The 16,423-nt window shown below is 40.4% G+C and overlaps 2 protein-coding genes across 5 annotated transcripts in view; one reads left to right on the top strand and one right to left on the bottom strand.

Moving 5' to 3' along the window:
• Ap4s1 (adaptor related protein complex 4 subunit sigma 1) overlaps window positions 1–2,331 on the top strand; it is a 41,688-nt gene extending 39,357 nt beyond the window's left edge. For both annotated transcript variants that reach the window (XM_042677389.1, XM_042677388.1), the window contains one exon: window positions 1,834–2,331. In XM_042677389.1, coding sequence (XP_042533323.1) covers window positions 1,834–1,962 — 129 coding nt within the window. In that variant the 3' untranslated portion in view covers window positions 1,963–2,331. The remainder of the gene's footprint in view (window positions 1–1,833) is intronic.
• Window positions 2,332–8,212: 5,881 nt separating this feature from the next.
• Hectd1 (HECT domain E3 ubiquitin protein ligase 1) overlaps window positions 8,213–16,423 on the bottom strand; it is a 117,865-nt gene continuing 109,654 nt past the window's right edge. For all 3 annotated transcript variants that reach the window (XM_042677401.1, XM_042677402.1, XM_042677403.1), the window contains exons 42-43: window positions 9,277–9,421; window positions 8,213–9,175 (exon numbers count right to left, since the gene is read on the bottom strand). In XM_042677401.1, coding sequence (XP_042533335.1) covers window positions 9,038–9,175; window positions 9,277–9,421 — 283 coding nt within the window. In that variant the 3' untranslated portion in view covers window positions 8,213–9,037. The remainder of the gene's footprint in view (window positions 9,176–9,276; window positions 9,422–16,423) is intronic.

Below are 16,423 nucleotides of genomic sequence, written 5' to 3'. Positions count from 1 at the left end.
TCCATGGGGGCGGGGGGTGGGAATCATCTTGGAGATGAAATCAAAGGCATTAAGGCTTTCATTGCCCTTTGTGAACCTACAGAAGGGTCTGCTGCCCGCCCACCCCCAAGCCAGCTGTGCTGTTCAACTCCCTACCTAGCAATCTATCATTCCCTACTTTGTCTCAGCTAGAAGTCCTGGTCTGTGTGTGGTAAGCAGGTTGAGTGAAATTCACTGCATTCCCAGTTTGGCTACATGATAAAGCAATCATCTATATGAGTGGAAGGCATTAGTAGGTGTATCAGAGTAAAGCCTTTATTCCCCCTCTTCTGGGTCACTTAAGACAGTCCCATCTGCTCTTTTTATTCTACTGGAGGAATATTTGCAGTGCTTAATGTGATGGTAACAGTCTATCAGAACTGTAAAGGTCATTTATGTTGTTTAAGGTCCCATCTTCTGTAGGTATCTTCCAGTGAGTAAATACAATAGAGTCTTCAGTATTAGGAGTTTTTGAAAAAAAAAAAAAAAAAAAAAAAACAACTGGTGGTAATAAGTAGCTTTACCGAATTCATTAATTATAAACCTCCCTATTGAACCTTTTTTTTTTTTTTCTTTCTTAACTCAGGGCCTGCACACTGTCCCTGAGCATCTTTGTGCTCAAGGCTAGCACTCTAGCACTTGAGCCACAGCACCACCTCTGGCCTTTTCTGAGAAGCTTATTGGAAGATAAAAGTCTCATAAAATGTTCTGCCCCAGCTGGCTTTGAGAGATGATCCTCATATCTCAGCCTCTTGAGAAGTTATGATTACAGGCATGAGCCTCCGGTGCTTGGCTTTTCTAGTGAACTTAATCACTTAAAGTGTCTATTTGAAACTTGCTGGGTGTTTTGCAATCTAACCTGTTTAGGAATGGAAACTTAAGTTCACCTCATTTGTTACTATCTTTCACAACATAAGGACTCAGATTAAGGGTTTCTTAGGGGAACCATTGGTTCTTTCTAGTTTACTAGGAATCACTTTTTTGTTACTTTCTACTTCCCATATGCACTAGAGTAACTTTCCAATAAGAACACCAGTAAAAGTGGCTTAATTTCCAAGAACGATGCATTTGTAAGAAAAATTCAGAACTTTTATTTTCTTGGGAAATTTAATTGGTATGCCTTACCTTCTACTTCAGTCTGGCAGAGAAGATAGCTGATGCTGCAGGACTATCAAGGCATCATTGGGGGGGCGGGGGTAGCGATTTAGGGGCCAGGGATGTGTGCCTGCTTGACAGCCTTGAGGTCCCCTAGAGAAGCCTGGAGAGCAGAGCCCTTAAACACCAACAGTGGGCTTAAATTCCAGCTCTGGCATTTCCCAGTTCTGTGACCTTGGACAATGGCTTTGGCTTGCTTTGCTCCTAGGTAAAATGCAGATAATAATGACTGAATTATGTATGTTCATGTTTAACACTGTCTGGAAAGTAATGAAGTATTCAAATAATTGCTACTAGTGTTCTTGTGACTAAAGACGTTCCTGGTCAGGCTATTCTCTCGCTGAAATTTACTCGCTTTTCTAGCTCTTAATAGACTTAGTTTTGCACTAGCATGTCTTGCCTAATCAGGGTCAATCCTCAATACTATATAGAAAAAAGAAAAGTAGCTATTTCATTTCTATGCCTACTTATCCTCAGCTTAACCAAAGTGGAAGTAGGGGTTTATGTATACATGAAGGTAATTATGTCTAACATGGATACTAGTTTTAATTTCAGAAGTCCTCTGCTGAACACCTCCTCAGGATTTCTGCTAAGTTGCTATTAATTGAATGTTAACTTTTTTTTATAACTTTAAAATTAATTTCCTTAATAGGATCTTAGATAATGTTTAATCTGGATAAAGTACACATCATTTTGGATGAGATGGTGTTAAATGGCTGCATTGTGGAAACCAATCGGGCAAGAATACTTGCCCCTCTACTAATCCTTGATAAGATGTCAGAAAGCTGAATAGAAGGGTCTGCCAGACAGCATTGGATTTATAGGAAACATGACCACCATGGAATTCACCTCAACATATGTATCCCAAAAGAATCTGGAAGACCACACATGGCAAAATGCAGTAACCTTTCAATTATTATGCCAAACAAAATTGCATTTTAAAGTATGAGCAAAGAAAGTTTGAACTAAGAGCCAAATTTTATTTTCTAATTGTCAACATATTTTTCCCTTACCTATGTTTTATTGCAAATTTAAGGAATCTTTTTTGCCACTGCTTTTTGCAAATTAAATTCAGGAATAACAGGATAGGAAGAATGTGTGGCAGTTATCAGACAAAAAATTTTAAGTTTACTGAAATATACACGATGTTTTGAGTAAGCCTGTCTTCTGAGTGGTCTTTTTGTTAAAATGTCTTAGTAAGCTGGGCACAGGTGGCTCATGCCTGTAATCCTTGCTACTGATGTGGATGAAATCTCAGGATTACAGTTCAAAGCCTAGTCAAACAGAAAACTCCTTAGGAATCCTATGTCCAATTAACCACCAAAAAGCCAAAGTCGAGGTATGGCTCAAGTGGTAGAGCACTAGCACCAAAACAAAAACAAACTCTGAAATTTAGCAAGTGAAGGGGTGACATTGTCCAAAAAGAAATGTACTCATTACCTGACTTATGAAACTGTAACCTTTCTGTACATCACCTTTGAATGCCAATAAAAATATTTTTTAAAATGAAATTTACTTTTGAAAAAGGTCTTTCTTAGACTGAGACTCAGCAGTTAGGGAACACTGTACTAGCTGCCAGGCACTTAATCACACATTCAGGTAACTTCTGGTACACCAGAAGCACAGTGGTACCCACTTATAGATAGTACCAGCACTCAGGAGACTAAGGCAAGAGGATCAACAGTTCTAGACAAGGGCTGCAAAACCAACACACAGAACACTTTATTACAAGTGTATACAAAGTAAACTGCAAAATTAAGCCGGTACCAGTAGCTCACCCCTATAATCCTAGATACTCAGGAGGCTGAGATCTGAGCATCTTGATTCAAAGCCAGCCTAGCAAGAAAGTCTGTGAGACTCATTTCCAGTTAACCACCAAAAAGCTGGAAGTTGAGGTATGGCTCAAGTGGTAGAGTACTAGCCTTGAGCAAAAATAGCTCAGGGCCCTGGCTCTGAGTTCAAGCCCCAGGACCACCACACACACTAAAAAACAAAAAAAACCCAACAACCTAAAAAACAAAAAAACAAAACCAACCAACCAAAAAAAAAAAAAAAACCCTGAAAAATTAATTTTACACTATTTACCAGTTTGCAAAAGCCTTTGATACTGTTTCATAGATCTTAGCAATTATGCCATCACCATGTAACTATAATGATGTATCAAATAATGTTTAAACATTAAAAGAGAACTTTACAACTATTATTTATGCTACATCTTAAAGGATTTGTCTTAATGAAATTTATCAGTTCAAAATTTAAAAGTAAATTTAAGAGAGTATGTCTGGAATTTGAAATAAATCCTTCTAATAATTTTTTTCCTAGTCCTGGGTTTGAACAGTCTCAAACTTGGTTGGCTTACATGCTTGGTTATGCTATAGCACTTTAGCTATGTCTCTATATCACCTTTTGACGAGGCACTGATGGCTCACACCTATCATTCTAGTTACTCAGGAGGCTGAGACCTGAGGATCATGGTATGAAGCCATCCTGGACAGGAAAGTCCATGATACTCCTATCTACAAAATAAAAACCAACTGAAAAGCCAGAAGTGGAGCTGTGGTTCAAGTGGCAGAACACTAGCCTTGAGAAAAAGGGGGAAAAAAAATTAGGGACAGTGCCCAGGCATTGACTTTAGGCCTGGGCATGAGGAGGGTAGGGTGGAGTTAGTGGGGGGTGAGAAAGGAGAAAAAGGAGTCTTGTGGATTCTTCTGCCTGGGCTTGCTTTGAACCATGATTTTCCCAATCCTGAGAAGGTAGACCTAAACGTGTGAGCTACCAGACCCTGGTTCTGACATTTATGCATTTAACTCTTGCTTCTAAGAATGTCTTAGAAGCAAGGCAAGTACCAGTGGCTCACATCCTAGCTACTCAGGAGGCTGAGAACTGAGGGTCATGATTTGAAACCAGTCCAGGCAGGATAATCCATAAAAGTTTTATCTTCAATTAACCAGCAAAAAGCCAGAAGTGGAGCTGTGTCTCAAGTGGCAGGCTCCTGAGTTCAAGTCCCACTACCTGCACCAAGGGAAAAAACGTCTTAGAAGCAAACTGTAAGTCACAATTGAACAGCAGTGCCTTGCCTCCTGACCCCCAGCTTTCTCTGTGCAATCACCATTCACGCAACAGTAGAATATATGAAACTGGCTTTGTTAGGATTCTGTATGTGGGCTGGGCATGGTGACATACATCTGTAATTCTAGCTACTCAGGAAGAAGAGACAGAAAGATCACAGTCCAAGGCTAGCTCAGGTAAAAGTTTGAAATCCTAGCATGGCTCAAGTGGTAGAGAACTTGCCTAGCAAGTGCAAGACCCCAAGTTCAAACTTCAGTACTACCAAAAGGGAGGTCATGCGTGTATACACGGAGTCAGAGGTCAAGTAAGAGGAAGTGAGAATTAAGATAACATTCTATGTAATGTTCCCATGACTGTTTGATCTGTAACATTCAATCTTCCCAAAAGGGCACTTGTAGAGACTGGCCAATCTACATGTGCTATTCTTGTTCTCATATATATGAATTTTTTTTATTCTTTTCTAAAAATCAATTTACGTGCTTCAAAGTTTCTACTTATAAGGACCAAGAAAGGTAGTCATTTTGGGCTTGAAAAGTAAAATTGAGTTATTCTAGACTGATTTAGGAAGGCAGGAGGAAGGCTTCTTACCCATGGGAACACTAGGTAATATGTGTATACAGATCCACCTTTGATTTAAGTAGTCTTGGTGTGGGGAAAGCCCCAACTATATCGAAGTACTTTGGAGGTCTTTCTGAGACACAGTAGTTGGGAAACACTGTCCTAGTTGGTAGGCACTTAATCAGAAGCATATTCAGGTAACTGCTGAAACTGGTACACCAGAAGTGGCTAGGGAGTGAATAAAATTAATTTTGGGGTCACACTAAAATAGATGAATTACATTTTGGCACAGATTTCAGTACCTTCAGAGAATAAAAAGACTTTCAAAAATAATAGGTATAGGAAAAAAATACTCAAAAACTTAGTGTATTTGAGACACTAGATGTCTTATAACACTTGAATCATTCAAAGTTGAACTGTGATGTGACTATTTGTACTTAACTTTAATTTAGTAAATGTCTTTTTTCACTCATAAAATACTTTGTAAAAATTTTATGACTCATCAAGTTACCTACAGTAGCAACTTGCTAAGCTAAAGCTTGGCAAACCTTTTCTATAAAGGGCCAAAGAGAAAGTATTTTAGACTTTGTGAAATATATGGTCACTGCTATCTACCCTATTCTGCCATTGTAATGCAAAAGCAACCACACATAGTCTTAATGAATAAGCATGACTGTCTTCCATAAAATTTTATGGTAGCCAGGTACTAGTGACTTACACATGGAATCCTAGCTACCTAGGAGGCTGAGATCAGAGGATCAAAGTTTGAAATCAGTCTAAGCAGTCAGATCTGAGACTTCTTATCTCTAACCAGAAAAATGCTGGAACTGGAGGTATGGTTCAAGAGGTAGAGCACCAGCCGTGAGCAAAAAAGCTGAGCAAGAACGTAAGACCCTGAGTTCAAGCCCCAGTATCCACACAAAAACAAAACAATAAACATTATGGTTATTGAGCAGACATGGTGTCTATAATCCCAACTAATTAGGAGGTAGAAATAGGAAGATCGAAAGTCAGTAAACCCATATTTGAAAAGCAAAACCCTGGTGGTCGACGCCTGTAAATCCTAGCTACTCTGGAGAAAGGAATCTGAAAATCATGAATCAAAGCCATCTGGGGTAGAAAAGCTAGCAAGACTCTTTAACTCCAAAATGTGAGAATGAAAGTCCAGTGAGAGCATGAAGACTGAGTTCAAACCCCAGTACTGGCGTCATCCTTTAATTAATTAAAAATCAAAAACAAAGCCGGGCACCAGTGGCTCACACCTGTAATCCTAGTTACTTAGGAGGCTGAGATCTGAGGATCAGGCTTCAAAGCCAGCCCTATCTCCAATAAACCATCAGAAAAACAGAAGTGGCGCTGTAGCTCAAATGGTAGAGCGCTAGCCTTGAGCTGAAGAGCTGAGGGACAGTGCTCAGGCCCAGAGTTCAAGCCCCCACGACTGACAAAAAAAAAAAAAAAAAAATCAAAACCAAAAGAAAACCTTAGCTGGTTGTTGGTGGCTCACACCTGTAATCCTAGCTATTCAGGAGGCTAAGATCTGAGGTTCATGGTTTGAAGGCAGCCTGGGCAGGAAAGTCCATGAGGCTCTGCTCTCCAATTAACCATCCAAAAACTGGAATTAGAGCTGTGGCTCAAAGTGGCAGAGCACTAGCTTTGAGCAAAAATGCTCAGGGACAGTGCCCAGGCCCTGAGTTCAAGCCCCACAACTGATAAACAAAAAACACCAAAAACACCAAAGACTTCTATCTTCTTGTAAGGATAGAGAAGTGGCTCAGGAAGTTAAGTGCCTGCCTAAAAACAAGAAGTCCTGAGTTCAAGCTCCAGGACCATAACAAAACAAAACAAAAGCCAACAACAAAAAATCCTTTATGCATATTGAAATTTAAATTTCACGTAATTTTCACACATAAAATATTCTGCTTTTTCAGTTATTTAAAAACTTTAAAAACATATTTAGTTCATAGGCCATATTTGCCAGGCTAACCTTTGTAAATATTATGGACAAACATTTTTAGAGATTTAAATAATGGCAAAACTACACACATAAGCTGGATTTCAATTCTAAAACCAGTTATGTATTCATGACTTTATTGAAAAAGAAACATACTAATTTTTGGGTTGAAACACCAGTCATACATTTAAATATTGGTATTAGGTTTTAAATTCAGTCTCTCAGAGAACTGTGACATTGACAATTAAATATTTAAATGCTGCTTTAAATTACACAGTTGTAACATTTTTATGCAGCAAGCAAATATATAGTTGGCCCTCCATATTCTTGGTTTCCCTATATGTAGATTGAAATTATAGGTAATGAGATGACTTAAGTATGGAGGAAGATATGGATAGGTTATGTGCACGGGTCATGCCATTTTACGTAAGAGATTTGAGCATCCTAGACTTTGCTATAGGGGTGGTAGGAGTGTCTCAGCAACAGCAACCACTTCTCTGAGAATACTCAAGAGACAACATTCTCAAATCATTGTAATGGGAGCTATCTCTTCAAATGTAACTACTAGACAATTTCAAACATGCTCTTAGTGCCCTAATAAACATCAGGCCTAGTTACATTTCTTTATGCACAGCTATGGTAACAGTAGGCGTCTAGAAAATGGAAATTCCTCACTTAAGACCAGGAAACAAATATCCTGGTGGTTTCTTTTCACACTAAAACAAGATAATCATTGTCTTTCTCTTTTTTTGTCTGAGACCAGGACTCAAACTTAGCATCTGATGCTTGCTTTTGCTCATTGGTTGGTGTTCTACCACCTAAACCATGGCTCCAACCCCATGAAAATAATTCTCGATCTCTACATCCCTGCAGATACAATGATAAATAACAGACCAGCTGTTTTGAAAAAGCTTATAAGCCAGGCACCAATGGCTCACACTCGTAATACTAGCTACTCAGGAGGCTGAGATCTGACGATCGAAGTTTGAAGCCAGCCAGGGCAGAAGTCTGTGAGACTCTTATCTCCAGGAAACCAGAGTGGTGCTGTGGCTCAAAGTGGTAGAGTCCTCAACTTGAGTGAAAAGGCAAAAAAAGCTCAGGAATAGTGCCCAGGCACTGAATTCAAGTCCTATGACCAACAACAACAACAAAAAAAGCTGGAAGTGGAGCTGTGGCTCAGGGACAGTGCCAGGTCCTAAATTCAAGCACCAAAAACAAAAGAAGTTAATAATAACTGGACATTTCTAACTGCAGATTTCTACACAACTAAACACAGCAGATGGATCACAAGTATGTGAATACATATTTCTTCTAGTCCTTTAATTTTAGTATTTACTATCAAAAACACATTTTTATATCATAATATCAGAAAACTAAATTTCAGTAATTCAAAATGAAAAGTATCTGGGTAAGCTCTTAGGCCTGATGACTGCAGTGAAATAGTCACATGACACAGTTTTGTACGCTGCAAACATTTTAATGATTATTGTTGAGCATACATTTTGGAAATTTACTTCAAACTGCAACAAGTTTAAATAAATGTTTATAATATACAAAGAAAATACAACCAAACATAAAACTTGCTTCAAGTGTGCCTTGCACCTAGACCAGTGTTTCCCCCTCCCTTAATATATCTTTTATTTTTGAGCTGCACAAACACACTTAAGAATTTGATCTTTATAGTATGGCATTTAGGAAATAAAAATATACTCCCACCTCAAAGAAATAAAAAGGTTGTGCATGATTATATGCCAAACAAAAGAGAGAACACTAGAATACTCTGATAGTGCAGGCATCATTAAAAAGGAAAAGAAAAAGCTTGAGATGCTCATTAACTCTCTATGTCTTAAGGAAGCAGGATTTTTGATGATGTAGCTTTAAAGTCAGCAAAACGGGGGATCAGTGATGGCAACTGTAGTGTATGGAATATGAAATAACAAACTTTACACAAATACACTGTTAGAAATTTACCAGTGAACACTGAAGATCTGAGAAGCTGCTCTTTGGAACAGTCGAGTGAGTGGGACCATCTTTTCCAGTCACATGAGCCCTTGTGAATCAACACAGTGTCCTGTCCTGTGCAATATACCTGCTGGCTGGGTAGTTAAAGGATTTTTTTTTTGTCATTAGCAGCTAACAAAGTTATTCCACATGTTCTTAAAGCCTTAATGGTGGGATAAAAGGCAAGTGTCATTAGCGTGGAGGATCACATTTCTCTGCACACAAACACAAGAGGCGCTTCACTAGAATTGTAAGTCTCTGATGACTCCCATTTTACTTCAGAACTCAATTGAGATGAAAGCCTTTCTCCATTGTAGCAGCTAGCAATCGTTCTCTCATGATCTCCTCAGAAGAATATTCAGGCAACTTAAGATAATGTACACATGTATTGACTGATGGATAGCTTGCATCAGTAGCATCAACCTACAAAAAATGAAAATAGAACATCATGGGTTTAATTATTTTTTTTCTTCCTTTCAATTCTAACTAAATACCATTTGAAATCCCTACTAGCTAGTTTGTACCTTTCGTACAACTGTGAGTCTGGGATGGAGGTTAGCCAGTCCGCCTGGGGGTAGAGTTGAACAACCAGTGGTAAACTGCAGGAATGCTTTCCTCTCATCTGAAGACATGCCACATAAAACTCTCACAAACCTCAGGAAACCAGGGCTAAAGGAAGAAAAGTGTATAGTTACGGTGATTTTACAGCAAATTTAAATGAAAACACATTGCAATTATTTTGTAGGCCATGCCCCAACAATAACTCTATGCCCCAAACAATAGCTACATGTCAAAAGAACAAGACTGTTAAGAACTATTAGTACACAGGAAATGGGCTGATTCAAGCTACTTTAAAAATGAATCTCAGGGAGGGGGGACCAAGATGGCGACGGGGCAGTAGGGAAACGCCACAGCTCTCTCCAACCAAAAAGAGAGTTCGAGTTCCAACGTTTAATCTCCCCAAGAGACCGACAACAACAAAAAGATGAACACTCAGAGAAAAACCAGAGGTGGAAAATAACAAAAAAAGAAAGAGAGGAAAAGAAGAATTTCAGAACAGAGAAGAGTGAAGACCCCTCCCCCAACCTTTACTGGCCGCGCGGCAGTGCGCCAAGCCGCCGGCCAGCCGGCCCGGCGGGGGCTGCCGGAGCCACAGAGACACAGGGGGCTGCTTGCAGATCACCAGGTACCGGATTGCAGAACAGCGGATCGCCTGGAACAGAGAAACCTACCAGCCGGGAGTCTCCACGAGGATCCCACCCCCACCCCTCACTCTCCACCGGAGCGGAGAGGCTCCATCCCGCCAAAGCCGCCCGGCACCAGCAGCACGACAAAGGGACCTGTCGGCAGACCACCTGCCCAATCGCGATCACAACTACCCGGCGGGGGGCCGCCCAACCCAGCCCGCAACCACCCCAACTGAACTCGGATTGCAACAACAACTGACGACCTACAGGGTGAGTACCCAACAGGGGACAGTGAATCCCTCAAGGGAGACCAGAGCTGGAGGGAATCCCCAGACCCTGACCTAGACTCCCTACCCCAACACCCGGACCACAGGACCCACTAAAACTGGGAACTGTTCGAGAGCTCCACCAGCCGGTGGAGCACACTCTGCTGGCCAGGCCAGAGCAAGAGCGCCCCTGGAAGGGAGCTTAAATGCCCAAGCCAGGAACAGCGCCCCTGGGTCAAGACTACCAACAGTAGAAGAAATTTGAACTGTGTCCTCCAGGCTGCATAACCTAGGTGGTATACACATTAGCACAGGCCTAACCAGCGCGCTCCAGGCTGGGGCCGGAACCAGGCCTGGGGACCGGCGCCTGAACAAAAGCAAAAAGGGTCAGAAGTGGGGCTGTGACTCAAATGGTAGGGTGCCAGCCTTGAGCTGAAGAGCTGAGGGACAGCACCCAAACCTAGAGTTCAAGCCCACAACCAGCCCAAAACAAACAAACAAAAACACATCAGGAGCCCATAGCAGACTCCAGTATTTGGGAGAGTGCATCAGAGCATCTGATCTTCCCAAGAGCACCCGCAGGAGCAAACACAAGCAGTCTAGGCTGCTCAACCCTTCCAAAGGCGGGAATTGCTACAGCAGAGACCTGAGAATCCTAAGTAAGTCAGAATAGCAGCTGGAAATAGGCTCCCAACAGAATCCAGATCAGGCACAGACTCTCTCTACCAATACAGAATCAGCAACCAAGCAAAGACAGACACACCAAAACAAGATTGAAGAGCAGTCTCCTGAACCCCCATGCGAAAATCACAGAGAAAAATCACAAGGTTTACCACTACCCAGGACAGCAAGCTCACCTCAAAAGCCAGCAGCCACGCAGGGGAGAGCCCCAGTGGGAGCAAAGCAGGAATGGAAGACAAAAACTACATCCAAGGGTTGCTGGAGGCAATGACTCAAGAAATAAAGCGAGAAATGGATCAGAAATTGAAAGAGCACAAGGATGAACTATCAAAAGATATACAGGATATCAAACAAAAATTGGATGCAAAAATAGAAGCTGCACAAACCTCAGTAAGAAGTGAGATAAACGCCAAATTAGAGGTAATGCATACTGATCTCACCTCATTGAGAGGTGAGATCAGTACTCTGAGAACCAACATTGAATCCATAAAGGGATCCATTTCCACCATGCAAACCACAATAGAAGCCACGGTCAACAGAGTGAATGAAATGGAAGGTAGAGTGTCAGATACAGAAGACAGAATACACCAACTGGACCAAAAAGTGACAGATATGGAAAAATCACTCAAATTAAACCAAAGGGAAATTCAAGAGCAAGCAGATAATGCTAAAAAATTTAACCTTCGCATAATCGGAGTGGACGAAGGTGAGGAATTCCAGAGCAAGGGAATGCAACACCTATTTAACAAGATAGTCAATGAAAATTTTCCCCACCTCAAAAACGACCATCTTAACTACATCACAAAAGCTTATCGAACACCCAACAAGCAAGATCCCAGGAGAAACACTTCTAGGCACATAATAGTAACAATGATGGATCTGAATAATAAGGAAACAATCCTGCATGCAGCAAAAATGAAGAAGGAGCTATACTACAACGGGAAAAAAATTAGAATCACTGCAGATCTCTCCACACAAACAATGAATGCAAGAAAAGCCTGGGAAAGCACCATACGAGCCCTGAGAGCCAATAACTGCCAACCCAGACTGATATACCCGGCAAAGCTAGCATTCACATTCGATGGAGAACTGAAAACTTTTAATAGCAAAGAAAAACTAAATGAATACATAAACATTAAGCCAGCATTACAAAGAATTCTAAGAGGGGGGACACAACCTGAAGAAAGCAACCAGGAACTGGGACCTGCCCCAAACAGGCATTACTCAAAGTCTAACTGAGCAAGCACAGGAGGAAAGGAAAAAAGAAAAACTTAGGAAAACGGAATGGCAGGGACAATGCATCTCTCTATACTTTCTCTTAATATAAATGGGCTGAATTCGCCAATTAAAAGAAAACGAACTGAGGACTGGATCAGAAAACAAGACCCATCCATCTGTTGCCTTCAGGAGACCCACCTCTCAGCCAAACATACAAACAAACTCAGAGTGAAGGGGTGGAAAAGGATCTACCAATCAAATTCCCCCAATAAGAAAGCAGGTGTAGCTATCCTGATATCTGACAAAATAAACTTTTCATTAAAATCAGTACAGAAAGACAAGGACGGACACTACATATTAATAAGGGAACAATCCAAGAGGAGGATATAACCATCATCAACTTATATGCCCCAAATATCGGTGCACCCAGATATGTTAAACAAATGCTCTCAAACTTACAGAATAAAATAGATCCCAATACGATAATACTAGGAGACTTTAACACGCCACTCTCACCAAAGGACAGGTCTACCAACCAGAGGATTGGCAAAGAAGCTACTGAATTAAGTGAGGCCATACTTCAAGCGGAATTAACTGACATCTACCGAGTATTTCACCCTAAAACAACACAGTACACATTCTTCTCAGCAGCTCATGGAACTTTCTCCAAAATAGACCATATCATAGTTCATGCAAGGAACTTAAGCAAATACAAAGGGATCGACATAATCCCCTGTATCCTATCTGACCACAGTGGAATCAAGCTAGCTTTCAATAACAAAGCATACCGCAGAAATTTCTCTAATACATGGAAATTGAACAGCACACTCCTTAACAAGGCCTGGGTAACAGAAGAGATCAGAGAAGAAATAAAGCATTTCCTACAACTCAATGAAAATGAAAACACCTCACAAAGAAACTTGTGGGACACAGCAAAAGCAGTCCTGAGGGGCAAATTTATTGCCCTCAGTGCCCACATCAAGAGAATGGAGACAGACCAAGTAAATAATCTCATGTTGCAACTAAAACAGCTAGAAAAACAAGAAAAAATGGGACCTAAAGCTACTAGACGAAGCCAGATAACCAAATTGAGAGCAGAGATTAACCAATTAGAAAATCAGAAAACCATAACCAAAATAAACCAAACAAAAAGCTGGTTCTTTGAAAAAATAAACAAAATTGATGGCCCGTTGGCAAGATTAATTAAAAAAAGAAGAGAGGAAACCCATATTAATAGGATTAGGGATGCCATGGGAAACATCACAACACTTACCCAAGATATCCAAACAATTCTAACAGACTACTTTCAAAAGCTATACTCTCTAAAGGAAGAAAATCTGGCGGAAATGGATGCATTTTTAGAGAAATACAAGTTACCCAAACTGAGCAAAGAAGAAGTTAACCAATTAAATAAGCCAATATCCTATAATGAGATACAGGAAGCTATCAAAAGTCTTCCAACAAAAAAAAGCCCAGGACCAGATGGATTCACAGCAGAATTCTATAAGACCTTTAAAGAAGAACTAATACCCATACTCCTCAAGCTCTTCAGAGAAACAGAGAAGGAGGGAGCTATCCCAAACTCATTCTACGAAGCCAATATCACACTCATCCCCAAACCAGGCAAAGACCCAACCAAAAAGGAGAATTACAGGCCAATCTCCTTGATGAACACAGATGCAAAGATCCTTAACAAGATTCTAGCTAACAGAATCCAGAAACACATTAAAAAAATAATACACTATGATCAGGTAGGCTTCATCCCAGAGACACAGGGATGGTTTAACATACGTAAGTCAATAAATGTAATCCAGCATATCAACAGAGCCAAGGTCAAGAATCACATGATTATCGCCACAGATGCAGAAAAGGCCTTTGATAAAATTCAACATTCATTCATGCTAAAAGCTCTGGAGAAAATAGGAATAGAAGGAACATTTCTAAAAACAATAAAAGCCATTTATGACAGACCAATAGCCAATATTATACTTAATGGGGAAAAGCTACAACCAATCCTCCTAAAAACAGGAACAAGGCAAGGATGTCCACTGTCTCCACTCCTCTTCAACATAGTCCTAGAACCCTTAGCCAGGGCAATAAGGCAAGAAAAAGACATTAAAGGTATCCGCATAGGGAAAGAAGAAGTGAAACTATCCCTTTTTGCAGACGACATGATACTATACCTCCACGATCCCAAAAACTCCATCCCCAAACTTTTAGAAATCATAAGTCACTTCGGCAAAATAGCAGGATACAAAATAAACCCACAAAAATCAGTTGCCTTCCTATACACTGATAACGCACAGGAAGAGAGGGAAATAAAGGGAGCAACCCCATTCACAATAACCTCCCAAAAAATAAAATATTTAGGAATTAACCTAACCAAAGATGTAAAAGAACTATTTAATGAGAACTATAAAAAGTTAAAGAAAGAAATTGCAGAAGACACTAGGAAATGGAAAGACCTCCCATGCTCCTGGATAGGCCGACTTAATATAGTAAAGATGGTGATACTTCCAAAACTAATATACAAATTCAATGCAATTCCTATTAAAATCCCAATGACGTACATCACTGAAATACAGAAAACAGTCCAAAAATTCATATGGAACAACAAAAGACCTAGAATAGCCAAAACAATTCTAGGGGATAAAGACAATATGGGAGGGCTATCCATGCCGAACTTCAAACTCTACTACAGAGCTATAATCACAAAGACAGCATGGTACTGGCACAAAAACAGACCCGAAGACCAATGGAACAGAATAGAAGATCCAGATATAAATCCACAGGCCTACAGCCAGCTGATATTCGACAAAGGAGCCAAAGACATACAATGGAAGAAACACAGCCTCTTCAACCGCTGGTGCTGGGAAAACTGGGCAGCCACATGCAGAAAACTAAAAGTGGACCCCAGCCTATCACCATGCACCAACATCAACTCAAAATGGATTAAAGACCTTAACATTAAACCTGAATCTCTGAAACTACTGCAGGACAGAGTAGGAGAGACACTTGAACTAATAGGCACAGGAAGGAACTTCCTGAACAGAGTCCCAGGGTCACAACAAGTTGGAGAGAGACTCGACAAATGGGACTACCTTAAAATAAAAAGCTTCTGCACAGCTAAATCTATCGCAACTAAGCTAGAAAGACAACCAACTAATTGGGAAAAAATATTTACCAGCAATATATCAGACAAGGGGTTAACATCCTGTATATACAGGGAACTCAAGAAACTAATCCCTCCCAAACCTAACAAACCAATTACTAAATGGGCAAGGGAACTAAAGAGGGACTTCTCAGATGAAGAAATAAAAATGGCAAAGAAACACATGAGGAAATGTTCATCATCCCTGGTGGTGAAGGAAATGCAAATAAAGACAACCCTGAGATACCACCTTACCCCAGTCAGAATGTCCCACATCCACAAATCAGCCAACGACAAATGCTGGAGGGGATGTGGAGAAAGAGGAACCCTGTTACACTGCTGGTGGGAATGTACACTTATACAACCACTTTGGAAAGCAGTCTGGAGGGTCCTTAGAAAGCTAAAGATTGACCTCCCTTACGACCCAGTCATACCACTTCTAGGCATCTACCCTGAACAACAGGAACCAATATACAAGGACACGTGCACCTCCATGTTTATTGCAGCACTGTTTGCAATAGCCAGGATATGGAAACAACCTAGATGCCCCACCACAGATGAATGGATCCAAAAATTGTGGTATCTATACACAATGGAATATTATGCAGCCATTAGAAATGACTAAATAATGGCATTTGCAGGGAAATGGATGGAGCTAGAAGGAATCATGTTGAGCGAGGTAAGCCAAGAACGAAGAGACAAACGGTACATGGTCTCCCTCATAAGTGGATGCTAAATCCAAAAGGTTAGGTGATACGACAAAACTAACAGGACTTAAGAAACAAAGAACTCCCGCTCATCTGGTTGAACCACTACTAAATATCCTCATGCTGCTGATCACAAATATGGTATATAACATGTGAACACTGTTATATATTACAGACTGTGGTAGACAATTTGCTCCAGGGAAGTTAGAATGAACTTGTGACTTTGAAATTATGTAATCATTTAATCACAATCAAAAAAAAAAAAAAAAAAAAAAAAAGAACCTCGGGGAAGGGAGGGAGGGAGGGGATGGTAGGGGGAAAACAATGGAGGGGGTAACAATGTTCAAGAGGAAGTGTACTCATAACCACACTCATGTAACTGTAACCCTCTGTATAGTAGCTTTACAATTAAAAAAAAAAAAAAATTAAAAAAAAAAAAATGAATCTCAGGGCTGGGAAGG

The sequence above is a fragment of the Dipodomys spectabilis genome, unplaced genomic scaffold (genome assembly GCF_019054845.1).
Source record: "Dipodomys spectabilis isolate Male_0828 unplaced genomic scaffold, ASM1905484v1 ptg000038l, whole genome shotgun sequence".
Lineage (NCBI taxonomy): Eukaryota > Metazoa > Chordata > Mammalia > Rodentia > Heteromyidae > Dipodomys > Dipodomys spectabilis.
The sequence above is the reverse complement of the archived record's forward strand: the minus strand, read 5'-3'. Positions and strand labels throughout refer to the sequence as shown.